The 13,023-nt window shown below is 37.7% G+C and overlaps 2 protein-coding genes across 4 annotated transcripts in view; both read left to right on the top strand.

Annotated features, from left to right (window-relative positions):
• mylk4b (myosin light chain kinase family, member 4b) overlaps positions 1-5,739 on the top strand; it is a 28,790-nt gene extending 23,051 nt beyond the window's left edge. For all 3 annotated transcript variants that reach the window (XM_008406703.2, XM_008406704.2, XM_008406702.2), the window contains 11 exons: positions 163-562; positions 695-900; positions 1,657-1,762; positions 2,364-2,457; positions 3,205-3,314; positions 3,412-3,553; positions 3,636-3,706; positions 3,784-3,912; positions 4,068-4,299; positions 4,497-4,545; positions 4,631-5,739. In XM_008406703.2, coding sequence (XP_008404925.1) covers positions 163-562; positions 695-900; positions 1,657-1,762; positions 2,364-2,457; positions 3,205-3,314; positions 3,412-3,553; positions 3,636-3,706; positions 3,784-3,912; positions 4,068-4,299; positions 4,497-4,541 — 1,535 coding nt within the window. In that variant the 3' untranslated portion in view covers positions 4,542-4,545; positions 4,631-5,739. The remainder of the gene's footprint in view (positions 1-162; positions 563-694; positions 901-1,656; positions 1,763-2,363; positions 2,458-3,204; positions 3,315-3,411; positions 3,554-3,635; positions 3,707-3,783; positions 3,913-4,067; positions 4,300-4,496; positions 4,546-4,630) is intronic.
• Positions 5,740-6,662: 923 nt separating this feature from the next.
• The window catches only part of gmds (GDP-mannose 4,6-dehydratase), a 127,676-nt gene continuing 121,315 nt past the window's right edge, over positions 6,663-13,023 (top strand). Inside the window, exon 1 of the mRNA XM_008406879.1 lies at positions 6,663-6,873. Coding sequence (XP_008405101.1) covers positions 6,775-6,873 — 99 coding nt within the window. The 5' untranslated portion in view covers positions 6,663-6,774. The remainder of the gene's footprint in view (positions 6,874-13,023) is intronic.

Genomic DNA, 13,023 nt, shown 5'->3' with positions numbered 1-13,023 from the left:
ATATATAATTGGAAAATAAATTATTTGAAATTTGAATCTAAAAACTGTGGATTTCTAGTGACTCTCAAAGTTTTGATAGGTGAAAAACCAGTCTTATTTGTCTGTGATATAAACTCAACATAACATAATATCTTTTCTTTTTGGTCGTTGTTTCTACTTCAGATGCTTCCACTCTGAGTGAGTCAGCCCTGAAAGAACAAGTTGAAAAGCTCAACAGGGAGAACACTGATCATTCCCATGTCAACACAGAAGCCAACTTCCAGAGTCAGGAAGATCCAGGAAGCGGGGGGAAAAGAAAAGAGGAGCCAACAAAGCGGATTCTTAGTCGGTCACACGCTCCTTCAAGCCAAACTGTGGACGAAAGCAAGGAAAACCAGAATGAGGACGATGAGGGGGATGTATTTGACGAGACAGATGCAGAGGAAGAGGAGCAACAGACAGAGGATAACAATGAAGAAAAAGGCAGGAAATTGGCGGATGATATAAAGAAAAGACTTAAAGGAGAAACAGAGGAATCATCAGAAGATATTATCTCAGACATGAGCAAGACGTCCCAGGAAAGGTATTCCTATTCACCTGTTTTTGCTGTTGCTGAATCTTAATTCTTTCACACAGAAGGAAGCAAACAAGAAACACTAAGGTAAAAAAGAATAAAATGAAATTTGACAGCATTCTTTGTTTTTTCTTTGCAAAGCTCTGAAGACATTGGAGATGGAGCCACAGCAGGCAAACGTCGTGTCACAGAAGAGGACCTGGTTAAAGAAGACCTGAAGAAGAGCCGAGTAGAGAACAGCTCAGTGGAAAATGCTGAGAGCCACGCAGTGGAGGGCTCAAAGTCTGACGAAGCAAAGGCAGAAGCTAAAGAAGGTGGAGACTCTACCGTACAGGATTTTATCCTTGGTGAGAATTTAAAGGACATGAAGGGACTTACATAAAAGTACGCAGTGGGAACAAGTGAAATCTCTGATTTAAAAAAAACAACAACAACACATTCCAGATAATATTATTGATTTTGATTTGATTTGATTTCATAAGATTATATCAGATCAGAAAAGCCTCTAAGCTCTGTGCAGACAGAATGCATGTTGTCAAGGGGGCAAGCACAAAATAACCACCACACATTTAAGATGTATTTTAATAAAACATTTTTGAAAACTCCCATTACACTACCACATAAGCCCAACTTGTGTTAGGCTCACATGAATCCCTATAAAGTAAACAGCTGGTTGTGATTGTAATGTGAAACAATTTCGCTCTACATTGAATCAAAGGAATTTTCTTTATTTGCTTCAGTTTTTTTATGCCTAAATGTTACTTAAGAGACATGATACAATCTCAACATGGAAGACGCTTGCCTGAATTTTCCATTCCACGAAGACACACCCTGTTATTTTAGTTTGCAACATTTCACCTGGCATTCCTGAGGTTTTGAAGCAGATTTCATGCCACAGCCCAGTGCCTCCAGAAGACATCAGTCATGCAGCTTATAGGGCAGTTAATGAGTCACATGCATGCTGCTATTTCCATCCATGTTTCTAGGCACTAAGGCCTCTTCCTCTGTCTCTACTCTATATTTGGCATTCATTACAAAATGACTTCCATATCCATTATTCATCTTGTGTTTCTTTTTTTGTCCCTTTTGTTTCTTTTCCCCAGATGCAGGCCCTCCTCCAACCGCTCCTTTCGATCACCGCATTGTGACGCCCAAGCCCCATCAGATAGCCACCTATTACACTATAAACAGGGATGAAGTTCTGGGCGGGTGAGTGACAAGCACAAAACCGCCAGCTCTCGTTAACGAAGAATAATTCTTCAGTTATTTTCACTCTGCCCAGGCATTTCGATGCTTTAATCTACTTTAATGAAATAATAGAGGGTTTAACAGCATGCAAAGAGATGCCTAACAGTTTTTATGAAGACATATGTGCTGCCCTCTAAAGGGCAAATGGCCCCCCAAGGGGACACATGCGAAATCGCATACCTTTCCAATGTAATGAACTGGTGATAAATCCAATCTCTTAAAGTGAAGATGACTTCTCTGCAAAACAAGGCATGTCTACAATTTCTGGCTTATTTATTCAGACATAAACCCAGTTTTAAAGCGCTATATGCAATGTATGTGTATGGAGATACACCAGGCGAGCATTTAAATTTAAAATGCTTTTGTTTTATGTTTTAAAACCTCAAAAACAGTCCAGCAATAAATATCGTCTTGAGAACTTTAGAAAGAAACATTTGGGATGACATTACACATATATTGTAGTTAAATCAAATTGTCCAGATTGTCAGCCTTCCACTTTTAATGTCAGCTATTCTGTGTGTATCTATTAATGCGTTTGACTCTGCTTGTTTCCCTTTATTAGGGGACGTTTTGGACAAGTCTACAAGTGCATGGAGAATTCATCTGGACTGACACTTGCTGCCAAAATCATCAAAGCAAAGAGCCAGAAAGAGAAGGTGCAGAAATGATCAGCCTGTTAATGTTGAATATAGTACAGAATATACAGTCACTGTATGTGACTCTGTGTGGTGTCTAGGAGTTGTTTTTCATTGAATTCAAACTAATAAAATACAGAATATTTGTAGAAATGTCTCTCCCATATTTAGAATATTTAACTTTTCGTCATCTAAAAGTGAGTAAATCCACAACGGCTGTGTGGCCAGGCGTGCTGCTCAGATTAAGTGTCTGATCAGTTAGAATTTGATCTTTTTTTTTCCAAATCTGGATAAAAATGAAAAAGAAAATATAATGTGAAAATAGTTTCCAAAAAATTCCAGTATATTGAGTCTGAGCATCCGAGTTTGAAAAGCTACGTCATTTTGAAATCCAAATTTGCAACAGATAGCTGAGTGACTGTCTGTTGCAAATGAACAAAGAAGGTGTAAAAATTCCCACATTACCTGTTTATCTGCCTGTCTGTGAACAGATATAATGTGATTCAGTGTGTACAGCTCACACAACTCGTTTTTTCAAACTTTGTAGTAAGCATAATTTAATTAGACAATGACTCTAGCTGTTGGACAATTCCCAGATTATTATGTTATAATAGAACAGGACCAGATATCCAACATTGTAGAACACATTTCTATAATGTGTTTGTAGATATGGCAGCATATCTTTCTAAAGCTGCCAGTAAACTGCTATGAATATAACTTTATTCTAATGACAGAAAGATGATTGGTTTTTGGATGTTTGTCTCTCAGGAGGTGGTAAGGAACGAGATCCAGGTGATGAACCAGCTGAACCATGCCAACCTGATTCAACTCTACGCTGCTTTTGAGTCGCGGAATGACATCATCCTGGTCATGGAGTAGTAAGTCTGTTGAGGGCCATCTTTTTTGAGTGCTTTTAATGGAACAGAGTGTCCAGCTCTCCATGGCTGTAACTGAGTTTGTTTCTCCATGCTGCAGTGTGGAAGGAGGAGAGCTGTTTGATCGCATCATCGATGAGAACTACAACCTAACCGAGTTAGACACCGTGCTGTTCATCCGTCAGATCTGTGAAGGGCTGCAGTACATGCACAAAAATTATATCCTGCATCTTGACCTCAAGGTAAATGTGCTTAGGATTTTATATTCCAGTAACATACTTATCTGTTGCTTGCTTTTTACGCTGTAAAAACTGTTCTTTCCAGCCAGAAAACATTCTTTGCGTCAGCAGAGCTACAAACAAGATCAAAATTATTGACTTTGGCCTGGCAAGGAGGTAGGAAATAGAAAGCTGTCTGATCTGTTGTAAGTTTTATTCAATGTTTGCAAAGCTTAAATGTTTGTTTCTAAAAGGTATAAACCCAGGGAGAAGTTAAGGGTCAATTTTGGAACTCCTGAATTCCTCGCTCCTGAAGTCATCAATTATGAGTTTGTTTCATTCCCAACGGACATGTGGAGTCTTGGAGTGATCACATACATGCTGTAAGTCAGAAATCCTCAGTCACCTGCACTTATAACTTGCTGCATCACAGACTGGCCTCCAGGAAAAAATTATTCCAGGAATCCAGGCAGAAAATTGAGGAAATTGCAGCACTGCAAGGTACCATGTCCCAAACCTCTGTGTCCTGTCTGTTCAGGCTCAGTGGCTTGTCTCCGTTTCTGGGGGACGACGACAATGAGACACTCAACAACATTCTGGCCTGCCAGTGGAACTTTGAGGAGGAGGAGTTTGGAGACATTTCCGAAGAGGCCAAAGATTTTATCACCCGTCTGCTGGTGAAAAGCAAGAGCTGGAGGATGAGCGCGACAGAGTCCCTCAGACATGCCTGGCTGTCCGACCGAAATCTGCACTATCGACTACATCAGAAGGTAAAAAAACATATGTAATCTGGGGGAACATATTATTATTACAGTGCTGCAATGCATGATGCTTGTTTTTATTATTTTGTATACATCTTCATTGTAGTTATAGAAAAAATATGTAAAGAATTCGGGATGTGAATGCATACTTTGAAACAGAATTCAACTGATATTTGATAATTACACTGTGGATTTTCTATTTGCAGAAAAACAAGTGCCACTCCTCACATGCTCCACCCCCAGAGAGCTAAACAGGTGAGATTACTCCCTCTGACATCATTTAGATTTTTTTTTATAAATTACAGTTCATAAACTCTTTCTTACCCTGCTTTTGTTACAGTTTCGCTTTCAGAAACAACCAGGCCCTTGGTTTGCCTCGTGACACTGTATGACCCTGGGGCCCATCACTGGACCAATACTGCTGCACCTGAATTGCCACTAGATTATTACTCTCTGCCTCACATCTTTACCTTTGCGTAGCTGCACACTATTTAGGTCTGAACTTTTAAAGCTGCCCGTACTGTATACTTGCATAGTTATTCAAAGAACTTTGCCTAAACTAGAGAGGATTTTTTTCTTATTACTTATTTTTTCTTATTACTGCCAAAGTAAAACCCTGCAGGATGTGTCACTTTGATACCTACCATGTGTCAATGAAAAACTGTTCTTTTAGCACATTTTAACAGGTACATTGCTTTTCTGTTTTTGCAAGTTTGGCGTGCTTTGCACACTTTTTCTCCCTTGTTCATCCAAGAGTTACCAAACAAATTTGAAAAAGTTATTTTCTTTTTACAAATCCATGTGTTTCTTTATCTTATTTTATAAGTAGTATAATAATGTTATTTCTCTTCAAGACAATTTGAAATCTAACTCTGCCAATTTATGTTGTGTATATATTGTGGTATTACATAAAAGTCTCCTTTAAAAATGAGAAAATCTCAGCTTCAATGCCCCATTTATATCACTGTTGGTGTTTTTCACTGTAGACTGCCTTGACCTCAGTGTGCATTCATCCCACCTGCTTGTTTGGCTTTGGCAGTTTGGAGTACCCAGCTCACCTTCCATGAAGGCAAAATGAAATACATGTTACTACCTAAGACTTATACTTGTTTATGACTGAAGTGAAATCTTATGTTCATTTATTTACTGGTTCAGCGCCAGATTGTACTTGAAGTGCAAATTTTTTCTTCAATATGTGATGTTTTTATTTCAGAGGACACAAACGTGGTTTCACGTAGTCATGCACATACATTTAAAGTATAATGCACAGCTTAGTGTGGCGGAGAAGCAAGACACTGAGTTGTTGGATGATTTATTTTGAATTTAAAAACTTTGTGTTTTGAATATGTGTTTATTTGAATTTATGATACCTTTTTCAAGACTTCTTGTGAAATGTTGAGATTTAAATGCAGTAAATGTAGGAAATAAATGATACACACAAAAAACAGATTTTTGCAGAAATGTATTTTCTTTGAAAAGAATCAAGACTTTGATGTTAATGTTGCTCATCAAATGCAATTGGATCATGAGCAAGTGTGATTTTCTTCATAAAAGCAGGAATGTATAGTCTGTAACATTCAGATGTTCATAATAACTCAAAGTAGGAAAAATATTGCCAATAAATGTAGATGTATTGAAGCACAGGTGTCAAACTCGAGGTCCACGTGAAAAATCTGGTCTGCCATGACAGTTTCTGTGGTCCTGTAAGGTGTCACATAAACAAATTTAAGATTACAGTTATGTGCTTAAATATTTTTAATCAAATCAGTTTTCTTTTGTATAGGACCAAATTACATCAATGTAGAAATATGTTAAAAATTGCTACATTTCAAGAAGTACTAACTGAACAGAAAAGAAAAGAAATTTTAATAGCTTGTTAATGGCTGTTTATATCAATACATTCTGTCACTGATATAATGACAGAATGTACTGATATTCTGTCATTATACATTCTGTCATCATTATCAATGTCGTATCAATGCCTTGATGCTATTTCAAAGACATCAATGACCTTGATATGGCCCAAGCTGCTCCTCAATACTGGCACTATGTTTTACAGAAGAAAATTAATACCACTGGAAAAAAGAAATCTGACTTTGAGCTTATATAAAGACAATAAAGTGACAAATCTGAAATTAAAGTCATAATAGTTATTATGTTTTCAATAGCCCTGTTGATCTTCCATACACGTCCTACAAATATGACTGATTTGTTAAATTGTCAATCCCCTGGGCCCAGCAATGACGGCAGTGCGGATGTAGTTAATCCTCCCTTCCATTCGGGGCGCTATGATAAACAGCCTTTCCGGACACAGGCCTCTTAAAGTTCCCTCCCACTTGCTGGCTTCTGATTGGTTTGCGTCATAGGTTTACGGATGCTGAGGAGGCTCGCTGGTTCTCGGTCTATTGCCAAGAAGAACTCGCCTTCGTTTGGTTCCAGCGGTTGTATTTTTGGCGCAGCGGAACGTCAAGACTTGAGAAAGAGATGGCTCAGTGCTCCGACGCTGCAAAGGCGGGCTCCTCGGCAAACGGAGAGCATGTAAAGAAGAGGAATGTGGCTGTCATAACCGGCATCACCGGCCAGGTAACATCCTCCTGCTGCAGCTGGAGGCTCTCAGGCACTGAGTTGTCTGTGAGAGATGTGTGTTAAAGTGATTTTTTCCAGGGAGTCTCTGTATGCTTATGTTGGCGTTCTCTTTGGAAAATCGTATTTCCGTGGTTGCGTGTCTGTTTGAGGCTCTCTGAGCGTTTTAATGACAGAGTGTAAGTTTAACTGTAGCTTTCGAGTTACATCACTTGGCGTGTCACTTCTAAAAAGCCTCTGACGGAACAAGGAAATGATTATCAATGCACGCTCAGCCGGTCACAGAACAGCCCGGATGGGATGGGAACAGGTTTACCTGTTTGGTTTTGAGGAGGAAGTGTGGTTGAAAGCAAACTTAAAATATATTTAAGTGCCTATATTCCAAAAGCAATATAGGCACGTGCTTATGTAAAAATTAAAATTGTTCTTAAATCCCAAAAAGAAAACCACAGTTCATTTTAGAAAGTGCTTTTTGTGTCTTCATTGCCATACAGTCATTGAAAAGAAGACGCTTGTTAACTCTGTAAAAAATTAAACATTTATAGTTGGTTGATATGAACAAACGGCATGTTCAAATAAAGTCTGTTGATTAAAATTATTCACCGTGTTTAGAAGCGAGAACACTCCAGCTTGATATTGTGTTGTTCAGATTGAGACCTGACCCGTTCAGGCATGGACTCCACTAGACCCCTGAAGATGTGATGTTGAATCAGGCTCCAGGTGTTCGCATTAGATTCTTAAAGTTCTGCTAGTTGTGTGGTGGGGCATCTGCTGACGTTGGTCATCTTCAAACAACCTGTGTGTGTTCTGATACTTTTTTGCAAGAACCAGCAATTTTAGTAGCTTCCCTGATGGGTTTGGAAAAAGTGCGGCAATTGGCCAATCTTGAAACTATAGATAACATCACCTTAATTATTTTCTAAGACTAAATAGTAAGTGACCACTGCACTTTTGAAATTGTTAAATTGTCTTGTGACCTAACTGCTAGTAGTAGCAATTCAGAATAACCTCTCAATTTCCCATGTAAAAAGGAAATATTGAAAAAGAAAAAGGAAAGATTTCTGGTTTACTGAGTCAAATAGGAATCTGGTGTCCAAAGTGCGGGTCGTAGGCCGTTTATTTTCTTCTAAATGATTTCATGCGGCTCCTGAAAACAATTTCTCTTGTTAACTCGGTTTCCAAATTCACTCGTAAATAAAATCACAAACATCTCACCAATTTTTCTCAAAATAACATTTGCTCAGTACAGCACGCAGTTTAGAAGAAAGAGGGACTCTTGTCCCATTCCCTAAAACTTTCTTCTTGCTCTATAAGAAAACAATCAAATCAGAAAACTAGCAATTTGCGATTCTCCTCAGTAATAACTGAATTGTTTGAGCCACTTTTTTATGTTTTGGATTCTCAACTTTGTTTATTTTCCATAAAATTGTGCACGGTTTGCTTAATATAAGGCAGGTAGAAATAAAAAGACAGTTTTAAATATTCATTTTTTAAAATAAGTTCTTACTTGAGATGATTTTAAATCTCATGGCAAAATGTTTACAAAGTCTTATTTCAAGGGGTATTTGTGTTAGTCTTTTGTTTGGGGCATTGGAAGCAGCTCAGTGTCAGATCACTGTTAGAGGTGTGGCCATTTCACCAAGCTTTCCCACCATGAAACCTATACTTTTCCATTCATTCATTCATCCATTGATACATTCATTCATGCATACATGCATCTATTCATGCCTTTCACAATATTATTGCAATGTGAATGTGTCTACTCTAGCAGGCTTTGATTTGGAAGCATTGAAGCTAATGCATGATGAGTAGTTGTCTTTTGTGCTACATGATGGTCCAATTTCAGCATTGTACAATGGAAATGCTTACAGTTTAAAGCCAATATTTATGTCGCATATCCTTAAAGAAAACAGTCATGGCAAAATATATAATAATTTAAGACTGTACAGGTAACATAAAAAATATTGTCATTTTTTTCTTTTTTAAAAGAAGTCAATACAACAATAAAATATTACATTTTTGATGGAGTAGTTTTATTTTATTTCCCCATATTTGCAATGTAAAGTCAAAGTTCAGGTAAATCCATAAAAATGATTGGCATACTAACTGCAACAGGTGGATTTAAAAGAAGCAATAGTTAAAATAGGTTTATTAATCCACATCATTTGGCCACTTGGGGGCAGCAGATTCAAATGTTTCTTCACAGAACTACTTTTTAATCATCTTTAGTTTTAGCTGCTCTGGTAGATTTGTAATGTTTGTATATTTTAAAACATTCAAATATTATCATTTTGAATTCATACGAGCTTTGTTTTGAAACTTTTATTTTTGTCAAGAGAAAAGTCTTCAATAAATTAAATACTTCTACAAATGTTTGTAAATGGGGGAGACAGATTGTCAACACTGGATGAAGGTGCTGCAGTTTGCAGCCCATTCACATCTACAGATGTGTATTATGTTACCTGCGTGACTTTTGTTCTTGATGTTTTTATAACTGGAGGCTGGAGTTTTGTCAATGTGGTTTCACTTAGTAAATGAAGAACTTATTTTCACAATAAGCCTTGCTGTGACGTGAGGCCAGGCTGCGTTCCATAAATATCCAGATCAGGACTGTGTCCTCTGAAAGAGTGGTCCTGTTTTTAATGTATATTTAAATTTCTTCATTTGGACTCAGTTCGTTTTATATTGAATCTATTTGCAGGAAAAGTCATTTCAACATGCGTTACAAAATAAACGGATCCAATTCATGTCCAGCGTTTGACAGACTGGGTCAGTCAACCACACAGTAACTAACAGTAGAGAGGAACATATTTTTTCAGCAGGAATAATGTTGCAGCACAAACACAAATTGACAATCGTGTATTAATATATTTGTATTGTGATGAGAGATATTTGAATTTAAAGGTGCTCAGTTCATCCAACCTGTCAGCAGCAGGCAAGAGCTGCATAAACTCATTTCATCCAGTCATAACTTTAGGCTTTCTTATGAGGTACTGTTTCAAACTAAACCTTTGTAGTCGACCGCAGAGCTGCATGATAGCAGGAAAATGTTATGATTGATTATAATTAGCCCACAGTTTCCAGTCATTGCCTCAATATAATCATTTGCAATTTCAACATTACACAGATTAACATTGAGATGAAGATTTTGACTTAATCTTTCATAAAGTTCACGTGGACACAGTGTCTGTCTCCCTAATTAAAACTGGAATCAGAATCACAGGAAAGGAGACTAAAAATGGTTCAATCTGCCTCCCATTCTACTTTGAATCTCACATGTAAACCTGCAGTCTGAAAGTGAATCGGTCTCAGAAAATACGAAGCTCTGAGGTTCTTTAACTAGATTAAGTTGAGGGTGTTAGAGCTAAGGAGAGGAGTTTAACATAAAAGGAAACTTTAACTCGGTTCTGATCTGAAGAATCGCAAAACGGCTGGGTGTGCTTTCAGTTCGAACTGTTGAGTACATTTGTGGAGATTTTTTGTAACATTACTTTTTCACATTGTATGTAAACCTGAAAGTAATGTTAGAATAACCTTATTGATCCAAGCTTAATGTCCACTTAAATTGATTTATTTAAAATTAAATGTTTTGTAAACATTAGCCAAAACTGATTTATTTAAATAAAGTTTTTGATCAGATTTCAAATGAAAATTTTCTACATTAATTTTGTTGTCAAAAAAGTGAAAACTTATAATCTATTGCTACAAAGAAAACCCTAAGGCGAATTCAGTTTACACTGATGTTGAGGTCAGTTTTTAGAAGAGTTTTAGGGCCAGACTCTGAGAAATTAATTTAAAAAAAAATTACAAGAATAAATTCATAATAATACCAAAATAAAGTCAGAGTATTACCAGATTAAAATAGTAATATTATAAGAACAGATTAGTAATTTTATGAGAAATCCTATCGGAACAAGCAGTCGTACCTCAGCGTTAAACTGAGGAATGTTGAGCATCTTGTGAAGTTTATTCTTTAGCAGGTGTTTTGCAAATAAGGAAATACAAAATCTTTTAACACATCAGCATGAAATGATTGTCAGTGGTAAAAAGACAAACAACTGTGTCCATTTAGAAGAAAGAACCACAGACTAGCCAGTCTGGTCACGTTAGATCAGGACAACTGAAGCTTTTTCCTCATTAGAATGAGGAAAAAATCTGTTTTTCTTGTAATTTTTGTCTTTCCTCTGGTAACATCGCATCTTTATTCTGCTTATATTATGAGTATTTTGTCATATAATTATGACATTTTTCTCATAATTAAAAAAAAGAAATTCTGTTTGTGTAGCCCTAAAATCCACCCGTAAGCTTTAAAATAATAACCTTTTGTTCTTACAGCAAATCACAAGAGTTGCAGTGTTCATTAAAAATGAGTTAGGGTTAGCTTTTTTAAAAAATGTTTTCAAAAGACCAAATGTTATTTATATATTGTATTAGTGTTTAATTTTTCGCAATATTGATCAAAAAGTGAATACAGAAAACATCTGTCAGTCAAAATTTTTTATTTCCTTGTTGGAGCACATGCATTTGAGCATGTGCAGTGTGTTGAAGCATCCACGTCTGTGTGTAGCGGATGATCAGAGCAAATAGGCCTCAAGCTGTAGGAAATGCTATGGTCTGAAGCAGCAGCCGTCACTCGAGGGTTCCCAGAATGCAGCCCTCCAGAGGCGGCCATCTGAGCTCCTGGAAAGTCTCACGATCCCGTGTTGAGCCGCACTTTTCCAAACTCCCATCTCCCCTCGCCGTCTTTAGCAGACAAGAAGAATAACAGCATTAATTCATTTTTATTTTTCCCGTCATGGCATTACTGAGGTATACTGAGAGCTCATGCAAGAGGCATCTGGATACACCATCTCAGAAGTCACACATTGGGCCCGCAGGAGTCACGGCGAATCCGTAAATCACCTCGCTAACTACTGTTCATAAACTCCAGGACAGCATGCAGCTCATTCTGAATATTTCTGAGCGTTGTCTCGGTGTGAAGTATTGGGGCTGAGATGGTGTGAGTTATAGGAGACCACCTGCGTGCCAAGCCGTAGCAGCAGGGCCGTGCAGGGGGTTCTGGATGATACTTCAGGGTTACAGAAAGGACAGCTTCCAGCTCTCTGTGCGACAATAAAACTTTACTCTGCCTTTGAGCTGTTAAACATCTCTTTTCCACTCTGTCTGAGAAAACATCAATATGTTGAGTCTTGACCCCTCAAACTGTTTGATGTTACTCCTGTTCACCCTTCCCTCTTTGTTCCTATTTAATCCGCTCATTCCCTCCTCGCCTCCTTCCATCCGCTCCACCGTTAGCAACACAGGATAAAATCTGAGCAAGTGCCAGCAATAATAATCATAAAGCTAAGAATCCATGCACACATCTCCTCTGTTGCTCATAATGGCTGCTGAAGGCTCCTTAAAGACTGATTCTTCCTCTGACAGAAGTCTGGCAGCCTCTGTTGATGCAGGAGTAGATACGAGTTCAGCTGCAGTTGTAAAAATCTGAATAAGCTGCGCGCTTGCCTTAAGAGTGGAGTTTATCGACCAGCTTCTACGACAATTGGCACAACTATCTTTAAAATGACTTTATTTTACCACCATCATAGAAAGACAACTCCCCTTTGATAGATTCAGTTGTTTTCTAAGCAGGAACATTTTAATGATGATTACATTTCAGATAAGGAAGAAGTGATTGGGTTTTATATAAAAATGTTACATTCATTTTGCTACCAAATTAGATGTCTTGTACAAACTAGATTTATTGATTCATCAACAATATAAATGTAACCTAACAAAATGCTCTCTTCAGGGGGTTTTCCACCACAGGAAATTGCAGGCAGTTTTAAAGTTCCAAAGCATAATATTCTTGGCTGATCTCACGGTAGAAAGGCAACATGATATTCATAAGTATGTTTTCATAAGTCCAGAATTGTGTGAAAGTGAGAATGGCTGACTTTATTACTTTGGAAGGAGCAGTATGCTCTGGGGGGGCTCTCCATGCTGCCATCGCACCACATTATCCCAAAAGGGAGAATTGCTTTAGATCCAGCTTTAGCTTAGTTTTAGGACAGACTTCTTTTTGACTTAGTTTTCATTAGTTTACAATTTGAAAAACGTGCGACAAGGACTGTATAGGTGAACCGCCAGAAACTAGAACCCCGATTTAGC

Source organism: Poecilia reticulata, linkage group LG4 (genome assembly GCF_000633615.1).
Source record: "Poecilia reticulata strain Guanapo linkage group LG4, Guppy_female_1.0+MT, whole genome shotgun sequence".
Classification (NCBI taxonomy): Eukaryota; Metazoa; Chordata; class Actinopteri; order Cyprinodontiformes; family Poeciliidae; genus Poecilia; species Poecilia reticulata.
The sequence above is the reverse complement of the archived record's forward strand: the minus strand, read 5'-3'. Positions and strand labels throughout refer to the sequence as shown.